Genomic DNA, 27,297 nt, shown 5'->3' with positions numbered 1-27,297 from the left:
TTAACCTTGACACCTTGGCATTCTTCCTTTGCAGTAATTTCTCCAGCACGAAGAAACCTGGATTTGAAAAAGGACCAGACGGTGGGAGTTGGATGGCCCTGAATCGCAGGGGAACCTGCTGAGAAGAAGCCCGCTACGCTGGAAGCATTGATTGGAAAGTAGCCCTTATTTCAAAATCAGGCTGATTGCTCGGTGGAGGGTGAAGCTCCTGCCCGCCTGCAGCTTCTCAGCCTGTGGGATAATCAGGACTGGCCATGAGACCATGAAGAAGGACTTGCTGGGTCTGTCCGTGGTTACCTTCACCCAGCGTTTGGTTTTCAAAGGGACCGAGTGAATGCCATGGGGTGCTTGTAAATAGAAGTTAGAGAGCTTCCCCTCCTCCTCTATTCTTCATTCTTCTCCTCCTCCTCTATTCTTCATTTTTCTCCTCTTCCTCCTCCTCTTCCTCCATTGTCCACCTCCTCGTCCTTCTCCTTTTCCTCTATTCTTCATTTTCCTCCCACTCTGCCTCTATTGTTCTTCTATTTTCCCTCTTCCTCCTCTATTCTTCCTCCATTCTTTTTCTCCTCTTCCTCCTCCTTTTCCTCCTTCCTCCATTCTCTACCTCCTTTTCCTTTTCTTCTCTTCTTCCTCCATTCTCTTCCTCTTCTTCCTCCTCCTTTTCCTCCCCCTCGGCCTCTATTATTCTATTCTCCCCTTCCTCCTCCTCTATTCTTCCTTCATTCTTCTTCTCCTCTTCCTCCTCCTCCTTCCTCTATTCTCCCCCTCTTCCTCCTCCTTCTCCTCCTTTTCCTCCTCCTTTCCTCCTCCTTTTCCTCTATTCTTCATTTTCCTCCCCCTCTGCCTCTATTATTCTTCTATTCTCCCCCTTCTCTTCCTCTATTCTTCCTCCATTATTCTCTTCTTCCTCCACTCTCCTCCTCCGCTTCTTTCTCCGTTTCCTCTATTCTTCATTTTCCTCCCCCTCTGCCTCTATTATTCTTCTATTCTCCCCCTTCCTCCTCCTCTATTCTTTCATTCTTCTCCTCTTCCTCCTCCTCCCTCCATTCTCCTCCCTCCTTCTGCAACCGGCATCAAAAGGGATGAAGATATCGGGGGAATCTTCCAGGGTCTTTTGAAATTCTGTGGGAAGCAAGCAAGCAGTAAAATGCTGCTCTGTTGGAACCACAATAAAAAAGCCACTTCATAATCCCAGGAAACCAACTTTTCTTCTTCTCAGTCGTGACCCTGCTGAGTTGTATAGCTTAGTTCTTCTCCTCTGGGTGCCACTTTCCTACGCACTGCAGCTCCCGATGCTTCACCTAGTGTCGAGAGCAGATTCGTATTTGGGAATCAACTGTCCTTGAAGAGTTGCATTGCACATAGTGCCCAGAGTTAAAAGCCTAAATTGGTTCTGAATTTGGACCTGAATTTCTGCTGTTTGCCTCTTTAGGGCTTATTCCTGAAATTGCTTGCTCTCTTATCCCTAGTTTGGAGAGTTCTCAAAATCCTGAAGGACCATTAAGGGAAGAAACCTCAACCTGGCATCTCCTTGAGTACTGAATAATAATTGGCTTTCTGGAGTCAGAATGGGGATAGTCCATAACGCTGTAATTGCAACTAATCCGTATGTGCCTCTAAATAAGATACACCTGTGATGCTGTTGTAGGAGAAGCATAGCCTGGGGGAAAGAGTCAAGAGAGGAATCAGCCTGGAATCCTTACGTTCCCACAAGTGGGTCCTAAATGCCTTTAACTCTTATCTAGCACCAATTTAGTGCTGGCCTTTCTTTGACTAGATTCTTGTCCATAGCCTTCATCAATAAATCTTCTTAGCTGGAACTTAATGCATAATCCTGAAGGGTGTGAGATTTGCTGAGTGGAGGAGGAGGAAGAAGAAGAGGAAAACAATGACCACAGGTTTACAATAGTTCCTGTGATGATCCGAGGCATGACACAAAAATAACCAAGGCACAAAAATAGCATAAAATTCCTTTAATGCCTCCAACTCGGCCCCAATGTCCAATTATCCTGGAAATCAAACTCTTAAAGAAAACAGTTTACGGAGGGAGTAAATGCACTCTGCATCCAAAGCAAAGTTAATTCGAAATAAAAAAAAACAACACAAACCACACTGAAGGAATTACTGCGGCAGGCAAGGATGATTAATTGCAGACTTCTACCAGATAACACAGCAACCACAGCTGAGAGGAAGCCAAAACACAGATAAGCTCCGACAAGAATAATGCACGCTTTGCTTCCAGCAACTTTGCCATGCGCAGTTTGTCCTTTTAAACAGTCCTCCCAGCTGCAGCCCATGAAGGGGATCAGGGCCCTTTCCACGCCATTCACGTTTCTCCCTTATCTGCTCCTTCCTGCGTGCCCTAAGCTGAAGAGGGGGTGGGCCTGGGTCTTTCTCTGAGTGGCCATCTGGCCTGTGCCCTTCCCCAGTTTCCTCCACAACCACCGGAGCCACACTCCCACTCCCTGTCAGCTGTTCCACCTCTCCCTCAGAGTTAGTCTCCAACAGGGGCATGACAGTTCCTTTAATGACCATTCGAATTTACAACGACACTGGAAAAAGTGACTTATGCTCATTTTTCACAGTTACAACCATTGCAGCATCCCCATGAATCAAAATTCAGATGCCTGGCCACTGACTCATATTTATGACAGTTGCAGTATCCCACGGGGTTCCCCCTTTGGGACCTTCTGACAAGCAAAGTAATTCAGGAAGACGGATTCCCTTAACAACCAGGTCACTAATTTAGCAACTGCAGTGATTTCACTTAACAACTGGAGCAAGAAATGATGTAAAATGGGGCGAATGTCTTGCTTAGAAACATAAATTTTGGGCTTGATTGTGGTCGTAAGCCGAGGGATACCTGTCTTTGATACTCTCTGAGCTTCTTGTAGATGTCTCATTACCAAACTAAGTAACATCCTCAGTGCTGGAAGGGAGGGGACCTCACCATTCCACCCCGAGCTGCAAATATTCTCTTCTATCATTTCCAGAGCTGTTATCGTGTTTTATTACTCCCCCTCTGCCTTCCTGAAAATTCAAACTGCTTATCGTGCAACTTTTTGCTCTGCAGGAAATGAAGGCTAATCAGCTCCAAGGGAGCACCACGGAAAGACTCTCGTAAATCTTTGCATCTACAGAAGCCACCTCTGCAACTTCAGCAGGTGTCCATTTTCAAAAGGTTTTGAATCCCAGAGAGGGTATGTGTGATGATCCGGGGCGTGGCACAAAGACAACCCAGCCAGAAAATAAGTAGGGGTTCCTTTATTAGCTCCAACTTTGCCCCCAATGTCCCTGTTACATTCTGGTTTGGAGAAAAACTCTCCCAGGAACCTGCAACAGCCTTTTGGCTGCAGATATTGTAGTCCAAAACTTTGTAAACAGAAAACTTTAAACTATAAATCCAACAAAGCAAGATAAAGCAATAAATCTGGTAGGGCGTAAGAAAGAGTTCCAGAAGTGAAGCAACATGGCAGTAAATCAAACCAGTTGGGAGGATTACAGGAAGGCAGGCAACAGCAGCCAACATTTAGATAAACTCAACATTTGTTCCCAGCAAACGCAGCTTGCAACTGCCTCTCCTTTAAACTCCCTCCCCAAGTGTGCCTTGTAAAGGGAATCAGGGCCCTCTCCTCCCTCATAAGCCACACAACCCACGTTGCTCCCTTCTCCATTCCTCCCTGCATGCCCTAGGATGAAGAGGGGGTGGGCCTGGGTCTTCCTCTGAACTCCCTTTCCCTTGTTCTACCTCTTCCCTGCTCTGCCCAGCAGGACTTTGCCCTTCCCCAGTTTCATCCATAGCCAATGGAGCCACTCTCCCACTCCCTGTCAGCTGTTCGTCTCTCCCTCCTTGGAGTCAGACTCCACGGGGGCATGACATTTACGCTGGTTTCCACCGGAAAAAAACACTCAGTCTTGACAAAGTTCTATCCATCACTAGCAATCCAAGAGGAAAAGAAGCAGAAACACAAATCAACTTAGCTTACTATCCTGCCTAAAGGAGTAAGAGATCCACTTAGTCTCCTTAGCTTTTAGGGATCATAATTGTTATACAATATGCATGCAAGGAAAGCAACAGAGCCCTTCTCCAATTGTTCCACTTTAAGCTGATCTTGGAGAAGGGATGGGCTCTGGGATAAAACAGCAGCCTGAGTCTAGTTGAGGCATGAAGAATGAGAAACCACAACACAACAACAACAACAACAAAAGCAATTAAGGAACGTCTTTCTGATTGGCAGACACGAAGGGCCATGGCTCAAAGGTGATGAATCCTGCCTGCTGTTCTCCATGAGATCTGAGGCTCAAAATATTTCATTGTCAGGTAGGACCAGGGAGGGAGGGAGGGGAAAAAAAAAGAAGACCTTGCCAATAAATAAAGATGCTGCCATGCCAACCAAATGAGACCTTGCGAAGGCTTAGTGGAACGAAAGACACGACTCAACGGAGAACAGTTTTCTCCGTTCCCATTTTTATTTGGAGAATTCATGAGAATTCACCATGAATAACAACAGCTTCCATGGAAGATCTGTCTACTGCACGAGTGTTCTGACCTACGGTAGGTAGGCTTCCCAAAATCTTGAAGCCGATTCCTCGTCCCGATAATACCCCTTCTGTTCGGGTTCAAGGGAATTCCTCTCCAGCAAAGTCCCAGCAAACAGCCTTTCAAGAGAGCTCACAACTACAGACCTTTATCAGGCTTGGGGAGTTGCCAGGCTGATAGCTTCCAAACGCCACGCTGTAGCAGAAATTACTTGGCAAGAAGTCAGGAACAGATCTTCACCCTAATGAATTGAACTAATTGTCTCCTGCAAAATCCCACTCCCCCTTCGCTCCTCTTTTATTCCCTATGGGAGGGGACAATCACCGTCCACCTGTGGCTTTACTCCTGAGTTGACCCTTGTTCCTTAGCTGTTCCCTTCTCCTGGCAGCTCTGTGCATGCGCACATCAGGAACAGGCTCCAGCTGTTCTTCTTTCCCACTGATCTCCGACTCCGAAGGCAGCTGATAACTGTTGGACGGCCCTGGCCCCATCTCTGCCTCTGATGCAGAGCCCTCGTCAGAGCCTTCCCCAGACTCCAGGACTGGCCCATGTTCCTCCCCAACCTCCTCACTGTCTGATTCTGTTGCCGCTGGCGGGCCACAGCACCGAGCCAGAAATAGGGCTGTGAACATTTCTACAGACCTCCCTCGCATCTTGGACATAAACTTTTTTCAACTGCTCCCCTCAAAACGATGCCATAGGGCAGTGCACGTCAGAACAACTAGACACAAGGACAGTTTTTCCCCCACCCCACGCCACCACTCTGCTAAACAACGAATTTCCACAACACTACAGAAGTGTTATTCTCAATACAGAGGATGAGAATAATGATGGTAATACTGCCTTTCTAGATAGTTTGAACAGAATAGGACACTCACTTCAAAATCTCCACCTTACCTTTGGTATCATCTCCCCCATGGGATCGTCAGAGGCCCTGCAATGAAAGACAGCTGTTATCACCAAAAAGAAGGTTGGGAATGAAAAGAGATGGAGATCTTAGCCATTGGGTGATGTTACAGAATAACGGAAAGGTCCTTGGAGGTCTTCTAGTCCAACCCCACCCTGCTCAAGGAGACCCTATACCATTACAGACCAATGGCTGAAGGCTGAACGTTGACAAATGTGGAAGGTCAGATGTGCATCAGGCATATCAGAAGATCGGGGTCATGTCAAGTTTTAGCCTTCTGTATCTCAGAGTGGTCCAACAGATATTACAGATTAACAAGAGTTGGAAGGGACCTTGTAGGTCATCTAATCCACCCCAGCAGGAGACCCTACCCCATTTCTGACAGGTGGCAGCCCAGTTTCCCCTTGAAAGCCTCCAGGGATGAAGCTCCCACAACTTCTGAAGGCAGTTTCTATTTCATCGGTTGATTGTTCTCACTGTCAGAAAATTTCTCCTTATTTCCAGGTTGAATCTCTCCTTGATCAGTTTCCATCCATTGTTCCTTGTCTGGATTTCAGGTACCATGCAAAACTGCTTGACTCCCCTCCTCTCTGTGACAGCCCCTCAAATATTGGAAGACTGCTATCCTGTTTCCCCTGGTCCTTCTCTTCCCTAGACTAGCTATGTACAGTTACTGCAACCGTTCATTGTATGTTTTAGCCTCCAGTCCCCTAATCATCCTGGTTGCTCTTCTCTGCACTTTTTCTAGAGTCATTTTTATAGTGTGGTGACCAAAACTGGATGCAGTGTGGTCTTACATATATTTAAGGTGTGGTCTTACATATATTTAAGAACTTCGAACATATGGGCTGGATGGAACAATCTTATCTAGTTGGTTTGTCCCTTTTGCAGATGTATCCATTACCCCAAATGTAAACCCACTATATATTTATGTAAGATTATTCCTTATATAAGGGGAAATTACTTTCCTTCTGGAGGATTCAAACATTGGACTAATATTTTAGTGTTGGGTTTATGGAGATTATAATTGGTGCTCTCTGAGCTTGGTGGTTTTATTGCAGATGTTTCTTTAACCAGGTAACATCAACCGTGCACCAGCACATCACCATTATCATGCCCTGGTCCATCCTGATTTGAACTGATCCATTTCTATTCATAAGAAGAGTGAAAATACATCATAGGCATCTCCCCATACTTATGGTTTAGGGAGACCTGGTACTATGATTATTTTATTTGCTTTCCTGTTTTTCCAACTTTATCTTCTCTTTCTCACATCAGGAAATCTCAGCCATCGGATATCACAGAAGGTAAGAATGTTATTATTATTATTTCCAATCTGCACCATTATGGTGAACCTGAACTGGCTTGTCTTAGCACGCTGTAGAAATCCAAGCAATGCTTTAAAAACTGGTCATGTAGCTCCTTCGTGCTTGAATATTGACAATATTGAATTTGAAGCAGGAAATCCATGGAAGTGTTAGTGTGAGTTCTGAAATATTCATGGGATCTCATACAGAACAAAAAAGACTAATTTCTTTCCCTGGACCAGCCATACCATCTAATTTACAACAGCCACCCAGAGTTATCTTGTGGTAAGATGGCCAATAAATTTTATTACATGTCTGTCTGTCTGTCTACCTAGACAGCTAGACAGACAGCTAGATAGATAGACATACAACTAGATAGGTAGATAGATAGATAGGTAGGTAGATAGATAGATAGATAGATAGATAGATAGATAGATAGATAGATAGATAGATAGAGATAGAGGATAGATAAATAGATGATTAGATAGATAGATAGATAGATAGATAGATAGATAGATAGATAGATAGATAGATAGATAGATAAAGTAGATAGAGGATAGACAGACAGACAGATAGATAGATGATACATAAATGATAGATAGATGGTATAAGATAGATAGATATAGAGGTAGACAGACAGACAGACAGACAGACAATTTGGAATCCTTAATCCTTTGGCCAAAGATTGGCCTTCCTTAGTTATCAGGAAGTTGTCTACTCCAGTGTTTCTCAACTTTGGGAACTTAAAGATCTGTGGACTTCAACTCCCAGAATTCCCCAGTCAGCCATGCTGGCTGTGGGATTCCGGGAGTTGAACTCCACACATCTTCAAGTTCCCAAGATTGAGAAACCCTGGTCTACTCCATTACAGAGCTCAGCATTCTTCGGAAAGAGCCCACGGTGCTCAGTCCAACCGACTGTGCTTATAACAAGCCACTCTTGCAAAGGAACTCTCGTTCTGGGGATATATACCAACCCTGCAGAATTGACCATTGTTTCTCCCATCTGGGAGCTGGGGATCCACTTGGTCTCATCCACTGTGGCCCGGGCATGAGGTAGCCTTCCCACGTCTTTGACGGTCATGATGAGATGGCGGGAGGACTTGAGGAGGTTCACGGCCTCGTCGTGGGAAATGCTGAGGAAGCTTCGCCCGTTGACCTCCAGAATCTGGTCTCCAACCTGTAGGGAAAGGGGGAAAGAAGTTCCCATTGGAAGTCCCCAAAGTGCATTTCAAAACGTTGAATTCTTGGACGAGAAGCGTTTTCAAGGGGGGAACAAAACCAAGGGAGTCCAGTTGCCTTTTGAAAAGCAGCTTTGGGACAACCATGACCTGGATGATTGAGGAATTCGATAGATCTTCTCCCATGGGAAGGTGGAAACCTTGGAAAATGAACCCACCAAAATTATTTTCACTGATTCCTCAAGACGGTAATATCAACAGTAGCTTTTTGCCCCGTCTAGCGACATTGGCCATCAGCTGTCATATTGACCATGATCCATGGTTAGGAGTTATCTTCAAGCAGACACAATGACTGATGGGTTCTTTAGTGCTCTCTGAGCTTGCTTGTTTTCTTGTAGACGTGTCATTACCCAAAGTAGCTAACAACATCAGTGCTAGAAGGGAGTGAATAAGAGGAATAACAGCAAACCTCACTCCCTTTTAGCACTGATGATGTTACTTGGCTGGGTCATGAAACGTCTGCAAGAAAACCACCAAGTTCAGAGAGCACCAAGGACCCCACAGTCATCCTTCTTCTGGTCCTCCTCCCCATTGTCCTCCTCCTCCTCCTTCCACCCCCTTCCTTCTAACACTGATGATGTTACTTAGTTGGGCCATGAAACGTCTGCAAGAAAATAAGCAAGCTCAGAGGACATCAAGGACCCCACAGTCCTCCTCCTCCTCCTCCTCCTCCTCCTCCTCCTCCTCCTCCTCCTCCTCCTCCTCCTCCTCCTCCTCCTCCTCCTCCTCCTTCCATCCCCTTCCTTCTAACACTGATGATGTTACTTAGTTGAGTCATGAAACATCCACAAGAAAACAAGAAAGCTCCAAGAGTACCAAGAACCCCACAGTTGTCTTCCTCCTCCTCCCTCCACTCCACAAACCCCACTCCCTTCTAACACTGATGATGTTACTTAGTTGGGCCTTGAAACGTCTGCAAGAAAATAAGCAAGCTCAGAGGACATCAAGGACCCCGCAGTTCTCCTCCTCCTCCTCCTCCTCCTCCTCCTCCTCCTCCTCCTCCTCCTCCTCCCTCCTCCTCCTCCTCCTCCTCCTTCCACTCCACAAACCCCACTCCCTTCTAGCACTGTTGATGTTACTTAGCTGGGCCATGAAACGTCTGCAAGAAAATAAGCAAGCTCAGACAGCATCAAGGACTTCTCCTTTCAACCCGAGCTACAAATATTCTCCTTTTGTTTTTGGACAATGACTGATTTAACCCGCCCTCCCCCCACCTTCAAATTGCACACCGACAAAATGCTCTCAATTCACACAACACCCTAAACCACACACATTTAAAAAAAATAATGAGCTTGACCTTTGGTTGAGGCCCGGTCCTTGGGTTTGTAATTGACCTGGTTCAAAAGTAATTTTCTCTCTTGTCTAATAGCTGCGGGGCCAGATAATTAACAGCAATGGAGAACATTGATCAATTCAGACCCTAATCTCTTTTCTTTCTCTTTGCTGGCTGAAATCAAGTCCCGGTCACCATTGACAAGGCCAGTGGTTGGAAAAAGCCTTCGGGGCTTCTTCTTCTTCTCATCAACTGGCCATTTTTTTTTTCCAGAGCTGCCTGCCGTCTCTAAAACAAGGCGAAGAAAAGAGCCAGGGGGAAGAGAATCCCATTAAAGAATGTTATTGACATCGTGACTCTCTTACCCTCTACGGAGCATTATATTTTCATGCACAGGTGACTTCTAAGGGTGTAAGGGAGACAACCCTGAAATGGAACGACGTGGTCTTAATTCACCCTTTCATAATTTCTGCACTGTTCTCCCTGGTTTGGGTATGGATAAAAGAAAAAAAGATGAGGGGTGACATGATGGCAGCCTTCCAGTATTTGAGGGGCTGCCACAAAGAGGAGCGGCTCAACTTATTTTCCAAAGCACCAGAAGGCAGGACAAGGAACAATGGATGTGTTGTGGTTCGCCAGCAGCTGGTGCAGCCGGCAGCGGTATCGGACAGTGAGGAAGAAATGGAATCAATCAGGGAGTCTGGAGAGGACTTGGATGAAGGTCCTGCATCTGATGCAGGGATGGGGCCAGGACCATCTGGGAGTGAAGTACTGCCTTTGGAGCCTTTGGAGCCTTTGGACCCTGGCAGCAGCGAGGCAGAGGACCCAGGGGAGCCTGTTCCCAGTGTGTGTATGCGCAGAGCTGCTAGAAGGCGAGAGCAGTTGAAGCAGAAGGGGCGACTTGGGAGTAAGGCTGGGAGGTGATTGCCCCTCCCACAAGGGATAAAAGTCAGACCTCAATGACAAAAGCTTTGCAGGAAGCAAAGCAGCTCAATCGATTCCGAATCCTCTTTGAAGCTCTGTTGGTTTTTTCTGGTACTTCGGTTAGTTTCTGTTAGAATTAATTTGGATACTTCCGTTTTCGGCAGCATTCCACAGGACTGACAGGCGTGTGCTTATCTTGGGGAACTGTTTAAGTTTAGTTCTGGCTGTGAATGAAAGTAATTCCCAGCGTTGCATTAAAATAGGTTTTGCTTTTAAAACAAATTTGTGTTTAATTACGTTTGACGAAGCCTGGGTCAGACAGGATGGAAATTAATCAAGGGGGGGAAACAACCTGGAATTGAGGAGAAACTTCCTAGCAGTGAGGATGATTAACCAGCGGGAACAGCTGGCCTCCAGAAATCATGGACACTCCATCACTGGAGGTTTTTAAGAAGAGGCTGGACAGTCACTTGTCTGAAATGGTATATAAGTTCTTCTGCTCGAGCAAGGGGCTGGACTAGAAGACCTCCAAGGTCCCTTCCAGCTCTATTGTGATTGAAATGGTTATCCACCATGGAGACAGGAAAAAGGAGGAACAAGGAGCTGTGGGAAGGCTTCGGAAACGATGGTTGAAACCGACACAAGAGTGCGGTGCTCGCCTCCAGTGTGACAGCCAGCACATTAAAAGCTAGGTCACGATGAATTATTCATGGCCAATCCGGCTGCAAGATATATATGTTCCTGCCCTATGATGGGGGATGATATTTACTTCCATCCAGAGAAAGACACAAGAGAAACCTTTTGCCACCAGCCCTAGCGTATTCTCCCGGTGATCGGGTGACAAGCAATCAATCAAGTCTCGGCTGGGAAAATTGGTGGAGTTTTGCAAAGCTCCTTTCTGCTCCTACCACGGCAGCTTGAAAAGTCAAAGCAAGTGGCCAGTGTGCAATCCGGTGGCCACTCGATTCTCAACAAACTAGGAGATGCAATGTTTGGAATGATCTCCAAAATTGGAATCTCGAGTTCCCAGTGTTTTCTCTCAAAACTGGGAGCTCCCAAGACAGATGAGTGTCCCTAAAACTCACCACCGTGTTTTTCCCTAGCCTTATTCCCGGATCTTCTCTACATTCAAGCAGCCCAGGACATTCTGGGGGCGGGGGGGAATAAGAAGAACCACGAATGAAGTAGAGAAGATGTCTTCTGTATCCCAAAACCAGTTTTGTTAATCAGGAGAGAATGTAGCTGGGAGGAGCACGAGATATGCAGAATTGAGGTTATGTTGGACAGCAACCCTCCCAAGGGATCAAACAGGGAATTAGCATGGACTCGTTATGTAAACACAAGACCGTTCAACATAGAATAACAGAGGTGGAAGGGACCTTGGAGGTCTTCTAGTCCAGCCCCCTGCTCAAGCAAGAGACCCTATACCATTTCAGACAAATGATTGTCCAGTCTCTTCTTAAAAACCTCCAGTGATGGAGCACCACAACTTCTGGAGGCAAGCAGTTCCGTTGGTTAATTGTCCTCACTGTTAGGAAATGTCTCCTTAATTCCAGGTTGCTTCTCTCCTTGTTTAATTTCCATCCATTGATTCTTCTTCTGCTTTGAAATATAAGTTGACCCCCTCTTCTTTGTGGCAACCCCTCTCCTTCTTTTCATTAAACTAGAGGCGCCCAATTCCTGCAAGCATTCTTCATGTTTCAGCCTTCAGCCGACTAATCATCTTCTCTGTTGCTCTTCTCTGCACCCTTTTCAGAGTCTCAAGATCTTTTTCATATTGTGGTGACCAAATCTGGATGCAGTATTCCAGGACAAAGTCTGACCCTTTCTGTCAACTCATAAAACATTCCTATGCCTGTCTTCGAGTCGCCATAAACAAGGGAGGGGTAGAAACACGAGCACCTCTATGAGGGGGTCCTTGTCTACTTGGGTGACATTCTCATCAACACTGAGACCATGGATGATCACATACGCCTTGTCCTCCAGGACCTTCCTCCCTCGCTGGAACCCTGACATTCTCCTTGAATGCCATTGAGCCTTCTCTAGTCTTTTCCAGCAAATCTGCTAAGTCTGGGATGATTCCTGTATTATAGGTGGAGAACAATAAAGTAGCTAGTTTGAACTCCAGGCATGCAGGCCTTGTTATTCGTGCCTGACAGGTTGCAGGTAGAAGAATGGCACCGAAAACTAGGCATTACTCTTGGAGGATTATTAACTTTCTACTTGTAAGGGGAACAGATGGAATGATAACCATCCGCTGAAGACCTGAAGCCATTTATTTGTAGGAAATAATGTTCTTTATTATATACCCAGAGTTATCGTTTCACATCTCTTTCCTGAGCCTAATGTTCTGTCGCCTGCTTGAAACCATTTGGCATTTTACAAAAACAAGCAATTTTGTGATGCAGGACAGAAAGGAGAAATTTCCTTTTGGGCAGCTGACGAGGGGAGGTGGGGGTGGGGTAGGTGTCAGTGGGAGACTAATGAGCAAGTGAACGGAAAAATCGCTATTGGGGGAAATGGAAAATTGCCATCTCTGCATTTGGTCCCCTTCTGAGTCATTTAAGAGTGACAAAATATGAAGATTGGTTGTGAATACTTCTGAACTGAAGGAAGTGTCCTTGAAATAGGGGGAAAGGAAAAAATAGGATGAGTGAGACCTCTGTCCTCATTTAATGAAGACGGGCATTAGCTCAGACTAAAGTGAAAGTTACAGAGATGGTATCTTCTTTCTGATAGCTTCAACCAGAGGACCATCACTGCTACTCTGGTTGAGGATCTTGCAGATGAACCAAGATTTCCAATTAGGACTGTCCTGAATTGTTTTAGAAGTTTCTTTTTTTCCATGGAAAAAAAAGAACTTTTGATATTCTACCTTATTCATAAAGCGTCTGAGCATTTCTTTTGAATATTCAGATGTTTTTGTTGTGTTTACTTTCTATAAGACGTGGAGTTGAGAAAAGTTGCTTCTACTTTTGGTCAAGTTCTACATACAAGTATTAAATCAGAAGAGAGATTTGGATATATATATATATTTTACTGGATTTACAGAGAGATCCGTTAAGGTTTTTGAAGGATTTACTGAGATAAGATGAAGAGAAGGCGAAAAGAAGTCAAGTTCCAGGACATTATTTCATGGGATTAAAACCTAAGATTGTTAAAAGTGTAGGGAAGGAATATAAAGTTGGTTCATTTGATCAAGTTTAAAATAATTACATAGTTATTTCTGGTAGCTCTTAACGGACTTCTGCTGATAAGGAATAAACAATAAAGCTTTAAGATTTTGTTAATAATTAAGAGATGAGTTATGGGGAAACGTCCATTTGTTGTTTCTTAGGGATAACTTACTAAAATTGTTCTTGTCATGATGATAGGGGGAAGAAACTTCTTTGTTCTTTCTTTTCTACTTTTTTCCTTTTTTTCCTGCACTTTCTAGTTTTTTGGACTTGTATTCGTTTTCACATTTTCAATTATAATCCCAATAAAATTATTATTATTATTTTTAAAAAGAGTTCAACGTGATGGAAACGTTACCTGATATATCTCAGAAATTATATCTACGCATCTTCATTTCTACCAAACGGGGGCCCTCCCGGACTCACGCCAGAATCTCATCTGAACTTACTTTCAAGCCAGTGTTTTCTGCTTCCGAATCCTTGTCCACCCCCGTGATGTAAATCCCGAGGGCATATTCAGACCCGCCTCGAATCATGAGGCCCAGAGATCGCCCTTCATCCAAAACAAGGTTAACCTGCATCGAGAAGGGGAAAAAAAAGTAACCATTGAATTGTACAAGTAAGTAGAGTCTTTTCGCATAGATGTGACCTTCACTGGTTTTCAGAATTTGCCTTGTCATTGGCATTATCACATCAGGAGCCTCTGTGGCGCAGTGGTTAGAGTGCAGTACTACAAGCTACTTCTGCTGCAGCCAGCTGCCTACAATTTGGCAGTTCAAATCCCACCAGGCTCAAGATTGACTCAGCCTGGCATCCTTCTGAGGTGGGTAAAATGAGGACCCAGATTGTTGGGGGCAATAGAGGCTGACTCTGTAAACCACATAGAGAAGGCTGGAAAGCACCGTGAAGCTATTGCTGTCCCTTCCTTCCTTCCTTCCTTCCATCCATCCATCCATCCATCCATCCATCCATCCATCCATGGTACCTAGTGATTAGAATGTAGTATTACAGACTAATTCTGCCCACTGCCAGGAGTTTGATTCTCACCATGCTCAAGGTTGACTCAGCCTTCTGTCCTTCCAAGGTCGGTAAAATGAGGACCCAAATTATTGGGGGCAAGAGGCTGACTCTGTAAACTGCTTAGAGAGGGCTGGAAACCACTATGAAGCTATTGCTGTCCTTCCTTCCTTCCTTCCTTCCTTCCTTCCTTCCTTCCTTCCTTCCTTCCTTCCTTCCTTCCTTCCTTCCTTCCTTCCATCCATCCATCCATCCATCCATCCATCCATCCATCCATCCATCCATGGTACCCAGTGGTTAGAATGTAGTACTGCAGTCTAATTCTGCCCACTGTCAGGAGTTTGATTCTCACCAGGTTCAAGGTTGACTCAGCCTTCTATCCTTCCAAGGTGGGTAAAACGAGGACCCAGATTGTTGGAGGCAAGAGGCTGACTCTGTAAACCACTTAGAGAGGGCTGTAAAGCACCGTGAAGTGGTATACAAGTCTAAGTGCTATTGCTATTATACTGGCAATCCTTGATTTATGACCACAGTTGAGCCCAAAATTTCTGTTGCTGAAGAAGAGAGTTGTTAAGTGAAATTTGCCCCATTTTAAGACCTTTTTTGGCACAAGGGAATCACTGAAGTTACTAACAACTAGTAACCCAGTTGTTAAGTGAATCTGGATTCCCCCTTGACTTGGCCCATCAGAAGGTTGCAAAAGATGACTGATACACTGATGAACAGAAAGGTTTTATTTGTTGTTGTTATTGTTGTTGTTGTTGTTATAAAAATAAAATAAATATTTTAAAAAAGAAAACAGGAGAGAAGCAACCGACAACGACGTTTTTGTTTCACTCCTGTAGTATGGTTGTCTGTTTGGTTCTCTTCTAGCTGCATCAACTTGATGCATTTTCCTTAAACATTTCCTTGGTTGAATCTAAGCTCTGAGGTTGGAAGCAGCCACTTCACTTATTTTATTTATTTATTTATTTATTTATTTGATTTGCCAATTGTTTACAAGATAGTAAGTATAAGTGTATACATAGTTGTGGATACATGAAATGGGTACATATAAGAAAAATAAAAGAATAAGAGAAACAATATGACAGGGACGGTAGGCACGTTGGTGCGCTTATGCACGCCCCCTGGGTGAGGGATTAAAGCAGCCTCCTCACAATGCAAAGACAAATTGCTTGAAAATATTCAAGTTCCACTTGTACAGGTGAGAGAGAGAAAAAGAGAGAGAGACCTGAACCAGTCAGGATGGCAAATGTTTTAATCGCTTTGATTCTGCAACCAGGCTCCTATTGCTAAAGCCCCCGAGAGAAAAAAAAAAAGCAGACATCGTTTTGATTAAAATTCAGGCTAAGTGCACCTTCAGCAGACATAGGTACAAGCAACCCACACCTCTCTTCTCACTTTTGAAATATTATAGTAGAGGCCTTATTAAACAAACACTGCTTTGGGCTCTAAGATGAGACACTGCAAAGAATGAGATAACTTAAAGGGAATGAATTCTCTCCTCCTCCCTTGAGTCTGGGGAGCAATTAACCGAGCTGGAGAGAGAAAGAGAGAGAGAGAGAAGAAAAAATAATAATACAACATTTGCAGGGATCAGGCATTCTTCGTTGCAAATCAGAAAATAGAAAAGAGCGTTAATTCCATATTAATTAGGGAGATTAACAACCAGCAAATATTCTAAAGAAGCTCGAGACTTTTGATCAGTTTAATAAGATCTGGAACGCTGGGACCGATTTCATTGTTTTGGGGAAAAATAACCCCACCAACCGTTTGCATTATTAATGGGACAAAACAGCAATTTTTAGGGAAAGCAATATATTTTATCAGGTGGTAATTATGGAGATTAAAGCTGGAAGCATCGGCTGCATAGATAATGATCATAATAGCTGCCTACAAACCCAAAAAGTTTTGGCCTTCTTCCAAACCACTGAAGATGGTCTATACGTCCCTAAGTCCTATTTTAACCATAAGCTCCTTTCAAATAGGTGGGGGCAGACCTTGGCCAATCTCAAAACCCAGGATATGAGCTGGACTTTGGGGAACATTTAGACTTACAGCTGGTGGCAGCAACCCGCTCTATGTTTGTGATCTTGAGAAAGCCAAATGAAGTTGATTTAGCCCGTGGAAATCTTGGGGGTCCGGTTGGAAAGTTGCAAAACCATTTTTGCAGAAAGCAATAGCAAACCATTCTTGCTGCTAAGTAACCCCGCACTGGTGACAGGAAGGGCATCCGGCCAGTAAACACTCAGCTCCATTCAGTTGCTTAGACTCCACTCCCAAAAGGGATTATGGATAATCATTAAAAGAAGATAATGGTGAATAATATGGGTTGGCTGGTTTTGGTTGGTCACGTTGCTTGAATCTGGTCTTGATGGCTTGTCAACCATGATTTACAGTGGAGCGTATCGTTGCACCCAGAAATGGTTGATTTATTCAATAAACCACAATAAACAATTTGTCGCTGGTTGGAGAGCCTGTCCAACATTCTGCCAGATGCGTCAAGGCTGCAAAATTTGGGTTATACACACAAAAATTGACCGTACCAATGTGAACTTGGCTCTTTGGTTTTGGAGGTCATGGTCCAGCCATTGACCCTACCAAGGTGCACCCTTGATAGATGCAGAAGTGTCATCCAGACACCCAGATTTATTCTGATTTAAGCTTGGATTTACCCCATTCCCTCTTCTCAAAACTTTCCATCTTATTTTTGCCTTGAACACACACCGTTAGCCTGCTGACACCAAGGTGGAGGATCTCTGCCCATCAAGCCAGCTGTGGGTAAAGGGGGTGCAGCTGAATTAGGGCTTTAAAGACGGCAGCAGTCAGATAAATTGACTGGATGAGATCTCACGATGCCAAGGGGCAGTTCTAAAGGCACAACCTTGTCTCCCCGATCGCTGAAATATGTAGCAGTGGCCTGCCAGATGCCACAAAGAAAAGAAACGGGTCCTGGAAAGGCACCAGATGAACAGATTCCAAAGATATCTTGCTTCCATCCAAGCTTGTGGGCTGATGTGCCCTTTTGGCACAGCAAGCGTTTCCATTAACACTCCCCTTGAACGATTTAGCACTCCTGATGAAGTGAACCTGAGAAAATAGGCAGTATACTTCTCCACGTTGCAAGGACAGAGTAATTGGAGGTTATCGGTTAATTCTGACCGGAGGCAATTGGTGCTGAATGCATGGCAATAGACTCCTCTGTGTATGGATACACTGAGCATATGGAGATAGGATAGGCTTAACACTTGTAAAATACCCTGCGGCTCAGTGGTGGGATTCAAACTGTTTTACCACTGGTTCTGCGGGTGTGGCTTGGTGGGCGCGCTTTGCATGTGCGCAGAGGGTTTCCTAATGACCTTCTCCTGCAATCCTACACTCTCCCTGTGTGTTAAACAGCTGGTGCGCAGCAACCCACGGTGCCGTGCAAAACAGCTCAGCTTCAAACCCAGGAAATAGAGCCAGGGCGGGCTGGTGGCCCAGCAGCCGATCGTCGGAGCGAACCAGTTTGCTCCGATGATCCTCGGAGCTAACGCTTCAGCCAAACCGTGCTCAACCGATAGAATACCACCCCTGCTGCGACCATACGGCTTATGGAGGCTTTGTTTTTTCTTTTCCACTTGCCTGGAAATCAGAATACAGAACAGGATTGGAAGAAACCTTGGAGGTCTTCTAGTCCTTGCTCAAGCAGAAGACCCTATGCCATTCCAGGTTGTCCAACCTCTTCTTAAAAGCCTCCAGTGATGGAGCATCCGAAACTTATGGAGGCAAGATGTCCTCACTGTTGGGAAGTTTCTCCTTAGGTCTCCGTGATACGTTTCCATCTGTTCCTTGTTGTCCTGCCCTCAGGTGCTTTGGAAAATAGGTTGACTCCCCGCTTTTCTGTAGGACCAGAAATAACGGTGGCATCTGTTTGGATTTCATTTTCATAAGGGAAAAAAGAATCCTGATAGTAAGATTTGCACAGCATCTAGATAGTTAACCTATAGAAGCTGTGGGTCGTCATCTGTGGGTCTTCACCAAGAGTCTTCAAACTTGGCAAGTTTAAGACTTGTGGACTCCAACTCCCAGAATTCCTGAGCTACGTCCACATCTGCTTTTCCTTGAGATCCAGCTTATTGTTTTCCTTTGCTCTCCTCTCCTCCCTATGCCAAGGGTCTTCAAACTTGGCAAGTTTAAGACTTGTGGACTTCAACTCCCAGAATTCCTTTTTTAATTTTTTTTAATTTTTATTCTTTAAACATTTCTTTGAGTGAACAATGTGATTCCAGGTTTTAACATACACGCTAATCATAATTACACAGTCAGCTTTCTTATCCAGTTTCATATCATAACATTACAGATCCCATTTTTTAAAAAATATGTTTTATCACTTTATTTCATTCCTCATTTCCAGAAAAAAAAACCACAATTTCATCTTAAAGTATATTATCCAATATTTATCCCTTCATTGTCAGTCTTGCCACCTATTTTATACATTCTCCCCATTTTATTCCTTTTAATCCAATATATAAAAAATAAACAAACTAGTATCAATATAGCCATTTATAATTACTACTTTCTATATTAACAACAGTGACCACCTATTTACTATTATATACGCATATTTCCCCCCCAATCAGGTTCTACATGGTATTCTTTCCAACTCCCAGAATTCCTGAGCTACATCCATGTCTGCTTTTCCTTAAGATCCGGTTTGTTTTCCTTTGCTCTACTCTCCTCGACTTTGCTCTCCTCTCCTCTCCTCCCTATGCCAAGGGTCTTCAAACTTGGCAAGTTTAGACTTGTGGACTTCAACTCCCAGAATTCCTGAGCTAACATGACTCTGGAGGAGGAATTCTGGGAGTTGAAGTCCACAAGTCTTAAAGCTTTCAAGTTTGAAGACCCCTGGTCTTCACCTTCATTGGCCTTGAAGACCTCCAAGGTCCCTTCCAACCCTATTACTCTTATCTCTGGAGGCTTTTAAAAACAGTCCAGAAAGTCACTTCTTATGGAGGTTGGACTGGTTTTCCTTCAAGGTTGAATGAACTGATTTTTGTGGTCCTTTCCATTTTTACCGTTCTGAGTTTCCTCTTTGAAAATTCATCTGAAGATCCCTTGTTCTTCCCAAGATGCTGTAGCTTGATCAAAGGAAGGAGTAAGGGAAAATGATGGGGACAGAGAACACCTGCGGGTTCTAACAGCTGTTGTCCAAACCCTTTGGAGAGGGAGGGGAGATGGATTCGTCCTGGGAGTCCCACGATGAAAGAAAAGTTGGAACTGCTTAATTTAGAGACCAGGATGACATGTAGAAGCCAAAATCGGAAGCCAGGCATAATTTTAGGCGTGGCACAAGGATCAGAAGGGAAGGGTGATGGTGGTGAGGAAAACCAGGAATAAGAGGAGACAATAACTATGGGGAAGACAATCAGTTGAGAATGTCCTTCCCTTGAAGGAACAACTGCGAAAAGGACATCAATTCTTGCTTTTATTTGTTTGTTTGCAAATATGTTCCAGTTGTCTTGCTGAGTCAGGCTCCTGCTGATGCTGTGAAATATATATATCTTTCTCTCTTTCTCTCTCTCTCACTCGCTCTCTTTCTGTCCCTCTCCCTCCCTCTCTCCCTCTTTCTATTCCTCTCTCCCTCTCTTTCTGTCCCTCTCTCCCTCCCCCTTTCTGTCCTTCTCTCTCTCCCTTTTTCTGTTCCTCTCTCTCTCTCTCTTTTCTGTCCCTTTCTCTCCCTCTCTCTCTGCCCCTTCTCTTTCTCTCTCTCTCTCTCTCTCTCTTTGTCCCTCTCCCTTTCCCCCTCTCTTTCTGTCCCTCTCTCCCTCCCCCTTTCTGTCCTTCTCTCTCTCCCTCTGTTCCTCTCTCTCTCTCTCTCTCTGTCCCTTTCTCTCCCTCTCTGCCCTCTCTTTCTCTCTCCTCTCTCTCTCTCTTGTCCCATCCCTCCCTCTCCCCTCCTCTTTCTGTCCCTCTCCCTCTGTCCTCTCTCTCTCTTTCTGTTCCTCTTCCCTCTCCCTCTCTCTCCTATCCCTCTCCCTCTTCTCTCCCCTCTCTCCATCCCTTTCCCTCCCCTATCCCCTGTCTCTTCTGTCTCTCTCTCTCTCTTCTTGCTCTTTCTGTCCCCCTCTCTCTCCCCTCTCCCTCTCTTTCTATTCCTCTCTCTCCCCCTCTCTCTCTCTCTCTCTCTCTTCTTCTCCCCTCTCTCTTTCTGTCCCTCCCTCTCTCCCTCCCTCCCTCTCTTTCTGTCCCTCTTTCTCTTCCTCTTTATCTCCCACTCTCCCTTTCTCGCTCTCTTTCTGTCCCCCCCTCTCTGCCCCCCCAGAGAGAGAGAGAGAGAGAGAGAGAGAGAGCGAGCACAATCTTTGGTTGGAATGCGACAAACACAAGCTTTCTTGCCATTAAATGCTTTTGCTGAGTCTTGGCAATAAAGGAAAGAGCAGGGGGTGGAAGGCAACATTCCCCATTTCTAATGGCTTTCTCTCTCCCCCCCCCCCTTGCTTCGAAGGCTGGTGGGATGTATACATTTAGTTTTGCATAATTATGCAAATGGCCTTTATTGGAGGCTGGCAAGTAGAGCTGGGGTGTTTTGTCTTTCCCCAGCGATATTAGTTTGCTCTGCTTTGTGGGTACTGTGAGCTAAATTCATTATTGAGTTGATTTCAGTGGATTTCAGAACCTCTTTTCAAACTGAACTCTCACCCAGCCCTAATCAACGATGGTTCACCCCTCACGGGTACAGTCTGCCCTCTCTTGAAATAGATCCCTGAGTAAGTGTTCAGTTCAGATTTGTTTCTACAGTTACTAAGGTTGCAGGAATCGGGTATGTCCAGTTTAAGGAAAAGAAGGACCAGGGGAGATATGGTAGCAGTGCTCCAATATTTGAGGGGCTGCCCCAAAGGAGAGGGAGTCAAACTATTCCCCAAAGCACAAGAAGGCAGGAGAAGAAGCAATGGATGGAAACTGATCCAGGAGAAAAGCAACCTAGAACTAAGGAGAAATTTCCTATCAGTGGGAACAATAACTCCAGAAGTTGTGGATGTTCCAACATTGGAGGCTTTTAAGAAGAGATAGGGCAGCCTTTTGTCTGAAATTGTATAGGGTTTCCTGCCTGAGCAGGACATTGAATTAGAAGACACCCAAAGTCCCTTTCAACTCTGTCTATTCTATTCTATTCTATTCTATTCTATTCTACTCTACTCTACTCTACTCTACTCTACTCTATTCTACTCTATCTTCTATCATTCTCTACTCTACTCTACTCTCTCTCTTCTCTTTCTTCTATTCTACTCTACTCTATTCTATTCTACTCTATTCTATTCTATTCTACTCTATTCTCTACTCTACTCTCTACTCTATCATTCTATTCTATTCTATTCTATTCTATTCTATTCTATTCTATTCTATTCTATTCTATTCTATTCTATTCTATTCTATTCTATTCTATGTATGTCCAGTTTACTGAAAAGAAAGACATGAAAGTAGTCTTCCAATATTTGAGGGGCTGCCACCAAGAAGAGGGGATCAGTCTATTCTCCAAAGCAATGGAGAAGGCAGGACAAGAAGCAATGGATGGAAAGTAATCAAGGAGCAACCTGACAGTAAGAACAATCAATCAGTGGAACAATTTGCGTTCAGAAGTTGTGGGTACGCCAACATCGGAGGTATTCAAGAAGAGACTGGACAGCCATTTGTCTGAAATTGTATAGGGTCTCCTGCTTCCACAGCGGACTAGTGGACTCCACAGTGGACTAGTTGACCTTGAAGGTCCCTTCCAACTCTGTTATCCTGTTAAGAATTATTAAAGACAGATGCTGACTTGGGTGGTAATACATCTTAAGGACTATTTATAACATCGTTCCTGGATTCAAACAAAAGCAAAACCATTGTTTAAATTTTTCACTTGCTGTCTATCATCGATTGTTAAATATACTTGAAAAATTTCAGCACCCATAAACATTTTATGACTGATCAGTCACACTGCAATTGGGAGCTCAAGTTTTGTTTTGCCAAGCAGAACTGGAAAATCTGATTGCAGTTCTTGGAATAGGGATGAGAATACAGAGAAAGGAAGGAAGAAGCATTATGGACCTTGACAAAATATTGACTCAGAATAGACTGATCCACCGTAAGCAAACACATTGAGAAGCGCTTGCTTTCCTAGTGGAAAATATGTGCATGATAATCTTGGATTGTCTGAAATGGAAAAGGGGGACGCGATTTATGTGTGATCAAAAGCTCCCTTTGGAAATCCAAGTTTCTTTATTTGGAGTCAGCATCCCAAACTTTAAGAAAAAAACCCCCGATGTTTACTTATGGGTAACACGTATAAAGTATAAACCACCTCTCTTCAAAGGCAATTCATAGTTTTTTTTAAAACAACAACAACAACAACCATTAATCGGGTGTAACATTACCTTTGACCATTTTAAATGCGGGCAAAAAAAATTGGGGATACCATTTCTCCCGAGAGTTGTTAATTTAAGATGCTAGGTTAAGTCCATCATATAAAGCGGTATATAAGTCTAAGTGCTATTGCTATTTGGAATGGCAGCTTGGCTCCCATTTTGTGTCCTTAACTGACTTTAAGAATCTAAGAAGAGTCAGACCTGTCTAGTATCTACAGGGAAACATCCAGGAAATTCCAGGGACATATAGACTAAACTGGGAACTAAAAGATACTGTAAATAAATCCAGAGATAATGTTCAGCAAAGGCCTTCCATCTTGTTGACAAGAATACTAAATAAACCTCTTCCCATTCCTCCTGTTCTTCTTCCTCCTCCTTCTTTCTTTTCTTTCTTTTTCTTTACCTTCTCCTTCTCCTCATCCTCCCCTGCAAATCCCACTCCCTTCTAGCACTGATGATGTTACTTTGTTTAGTAATTAAACATCTCCAAGAAAACCACCAAGCTCAAAGAGCACCAGTCCTCCTCCTCCTCCTCCTCCCCACAAACCCTATTCCCTTCCAGCATTGATAGCGTTTATCTAATTTGGTAATGAAATGTTTGCAAGAAAACAACACAGCTCAGAGAACACTAAACACCCAACAGTCTTCCTCCTCCTCCTTCCTCCTCCTCCATTTCCTCCTCCTCCTCCTCTTCCTTTTCATCCTCCCCCATCTCCCAACCCTTCCTTCCTTCTTCCCTCCCTGTGTTTGCATTGTACAACATCATTAGCCTGGTTCTGATATTAGTCCATACTCTGATTTTTCTATCACCATTGAATCACAAACTAATCGAACCAGATGGATTTCCATTGTATATCAAGCCACGAAACGCCAACTAAGCTTAGCATATCGTCCAATGTTTACCTTGGCAAATGATCTGGTGAAATAGGTGGATTGGACTCAGCCAATATTAATGCATTAATATTAAATTTGATTTATTTATTTTTTTGAAGAAAAAAAAAAAGACAAGATAGAACCGAAACTGTGGGATGCAAATCCAACGTTACCAACGAACAGAAGGTTAAGAAATCTGTTTATAGCAGAACTCGGCTCAGAAATTTTTAATGGCAGCTTGTTATGGAGTTAAGAAGCGAAGTACCGTGGCCATAACTAGAGAAACATTCACAAAGTTATTATTATTTTTTCAAGGGATAAAAAGAGAGAAAGAGACTTGTTTCTAAAGAGTTTGGTCATTTGCCTGGCTAAGAATAAACCTCACATTTTTAACCCAGAAGATTGCAATGTCTGTTTCTAATTCTGGGAATGAGAGCTGTCACTTGGACGTACGTGGTTTTTTTTTTTCTTTTCTTTTGCATTTTATGCTCGAGATAAAGGACAGAAAAGGACCTTTGACGTCAATCCTGAGCAACCTTTCTCAGGTGGAATTAAGGTCTCAGGAGCTTATTCAAGTAGGCGAAGGCTCTTAAAATGAACCGCTAATGAGTCTGTCCGTGCACCCCTTCCAGAGAGGGAGAGAAGAAAAATGCCCAACCCTGATGCAGAACTCGAAGCAATTGGTCAAAGGTGTCATGCCCGCCCTCGGGATAAGGTAAGACAAGCTATTTCTGTAACAGGAGTTTTCACGCTGGGCTCCGACTTCCTTTTTTTCCACAGCTTAGAGAGAGACACGAGATGGGAGGGAGTAGGCACAGCTTCCTGCTGTTGTGAAATTATAGCGGAGCCTGGAAAAACCAACCCTCTTTCCTTCTCCTAAGTGGAAGGGGGAACAGTTCATTCTTTCAAAAGAACAGTCCTGGGTTCAAAGCTATTGTGCATCCACTTAGAAAGCCAGCGGGATGACATGGGATCTAAAAGAACCTAGCTCAACCAACTCGCTTTATTCTTTATTCTTCACTAACTTTATTCTCTTTCCTCTTCTTTTAACGACCCTATAATCCCTTGCGGGGTGCAGTCTGGGCAACTAAATGGAGCTAGCAGAGCCTTATTAATGGCCGGATGCCCTTCCTGTCACCAATATGGAGTTCTGTCCAGCAGATATATTCTCATTGGGCCCAGAGGGAGAAATACCTGCCTCTACCCAAGATCGAACTCACAGCCTCCTGATTGTGAGGCGAAAGCTCCGCTTCTAGGCCACCTAACCACTCAACGTTATTCTCTTTATTTGGTATAATTTATTGTTATAAATTATACAAGGAGTTAGGGGTCACACGATCGCAATCTTCCAAAATTTGAGGGGCTGCCATAAAGAAGAGTGGGGGCGGGGGGGTCAACCTGTTCTCCAAAGCACCAGAACAAGAAGCAACGGATGGAAACTAATTAAGGGGAGAAGCAACCTAGAACTAAGGAGAGATTTCCCGACAGGGAGAACCATCAATCCATGGGACAGCTTTCCTCCAGAAGCTGTCGGGGGCTCGATCATTGGAAGTTTTTAAGAAGAGTTTGGACAGCCCCATGTCTGAAATAGTATTGGGCCTCCTGTTTGAACAGGAGGTAGAACTAGACAACGTTGAACATCCCTTCCAAATCTGTTATTCTGTAATATCCTAGCTCTTTCCAAGCCCACCTAAAACAGAATGGGGTCTCTACCTTTCCTGAGGTTGAACTATAGTTCTCGTCCTTTCTTACTGTTGGCCAATCTGATTGGAGTTGTAGGGTCTTGGGATCCAACCAAACCCAGATCAATGAACGTTTTCCTTCCCTTGTGCTCATTTGATAGGCCAAATATGTTCTAGGCAGAATATGAAGGCGCTCCAGAACTAAAGGGATCTATATTTCCTTTGGACAAATGGAACATTCCACTTCCCAATCCAAATTCATTTCAAACCCACTTCTACATTGAGGCAAGAAAAATCAAATGCACAGGTACAGTATATGTGGTAACTTGTTCAATAGCAGTAACTGTGAGAGGGATCCCAGAGTTCTAGTGGACAACCATTGAAATAGGAGCCAGCTGTGTGCAGCAGCTGCCAAAAAAGCCAACATAGTCCTAGGTTGCATGAATAGAGGGATAGAATCAAGATTATGTGAAGTGTTAATACCACTTTAGAATGCCTTAGTAAGACTACACCTGGAGTACTGCATCCAATTTTGGTCGTCACCATGTAAAAAAAGATGTTCAGAATCTACAAAGAGTGCAGAGAAAAGCAACAGAGAGGATTAGGGGACTGGAGGCTAAAACACATGATGAACGGTTGCAGGAACTGGGTACATCTAGTTTAATGAAAAGAAAGACTAGAGGAGACATGATAGCAGTCTTCCTATATTTGAGGGGCTGCCCCAAAGAAGAGGGAGTCAAACTATTCTGCAAAGCACCTGAAGGCAGGACAAGAAGCCGTGGGTGGAAACTAATCAAGGAGAGAAGCAACCTAGAACTAAGGAGAAATTTTGTGATTGTGAGAACAATTAATCAGTGGGACAACTTGTTTCCAGACACTGGAAGTTTTTAAAAAGATGTTGAATAACCATTTGTGGTGTAGGGTTTCCTGCCTAGGCAGGGGGTTGGACTAGAAGACCTCCAAGGTCCCTTCCAACTCTGTCATTCTATTCTAAGTGTCCAAATGCAACTGTATTAATGTGAGAAGATGACAATCACTCCCCACAAAATTGGAGTGTCCAACAGCCTCTTGCGCACAAAGGAGTCCATTAAATTAAGCTGATGTTCTGAATCCGTTTGCAAGCAGGGGATCGATTCACACATCCCTTAATCATCACTGCGCTAAAGATGAGCACGGCAGTAAAGAAAATAGAGCTACTAGTCCTCACCTTTTTTTCATCGCCTTCTTGCAGAAGTTGGAGGTGGCTTCTTTTCTCACTCTCCTTGCCCAAGGAGCTGCTCTGATGCTGGATCAGGCCGACCGGGGGAGAGATGCTTCGTCCTTGGGGGTCCACCCAGGTGTAGATGTGGTTGGTTCTGTAGCCGCCAGGGATGCGACCCACCGAATGGACAGTCAGGTTCAGCTTCTTGGATCCCTTGAGGGCCTGGCGGTGGGGGGGAGATGTTGAAGACAAAGTTTATATCAGAAGGTGAAGGTAAGCATGAGAAAAGAGGCCATTTAATTAAAAAGCAACGATGTTCACAGCTCCAATATTTTCGCCGCTAGTGTTAAGGAAGTGTGAATCTCCCCCCAAAAAACAAAACAAAACAAAACAAAACAAAACCACCTGCCTTATTTGCAACCCCTGGGCAATTTTGGGTGGATACTGAAGGAATCTTCTTGAACTGTTGGGAGAAGTCCTGTAATATCTCAGTTTATTGATAGAAGAGTTGGGATAATTAACCTGTGAGAGGGATCTTGGAGTCCTAGCGGACAATTGCTTAACCAGCCACGTGCTACAGCTGCTCAAAAAAGACAACACAGTTCTAGGCTGCATTAGCAGAGGGATGGAATCAAGATCATGTCAAGTGTTAATCCCACTTTATAATGCCTTGCTAAAAACCATACTGGGAATATACTGCATCCCGTTTGGGTCGTCACCATGGAAAAAAGACTCTAGAAAGACTCTAGAAAGAGTGCAGAGAAGAACAA

The 27,297-nt window shown here is 44.1% G+C and overlaps 1 protein-coding gene across 6 annotated transcripts in view; it reads right to left on the bottom strand.

Annotated features, from left to right (window-relative positions):
* The window catches only part of WHRN (whirlin), a 142,290-nt gene that overhangs the window by 94,829 nt on the left and 20,164 nt on the right, over positions 1-27,297 (bottom strand). For 5 of the 6 annotated variants that reach the window (XR_015745445.1, XM_087944324.1, XM_087944320.1 and 2 more), the window contains exons 2-5: positions 26,534-26,749; positions 13,817-13,942; positions 7,731-7,933; positions 5,438-5,474 (exon numbers count right to left, since the gene is read on the bottom strand). Coding sequence is in view for 5 of the 6 variants with exons in the window: in XM_087944324.1 (XP_087800450.1) it covers positions 5,438-5,474; positions 7,731-7,933; positions 13,817-13,942; positions 26,534-26,749 (582 nt within the window). In the remaining variant the exon portion in view is untranslated. The remainder of the gene's footprint in view (positions 1-5,437; positions 5,475-7,730; positions 7,934-13,816; positions 13,943-26,533; positions 26,750-27,297) is intronic. The other variant, XM_087944323.1, reaches the window with a different exon arrangement.

This window comes from Notechis scutatus, chromosome 15, assembly GCF_049901735.1.
Source record: "Notechis scutatus isolate UNSWTSFEM ecotype Mainland chromosome 15, rNotScu1.2, whole genome shotgun sequence".
NCBI lineage: Eukaryota > Metazoa > Chordata > Lepidosauria > Squamata > Elapidae > Notechis > Notechis scutatus.
This window is presented reverse-complemented; position numbering and strand designations above follow the sequence as displayed.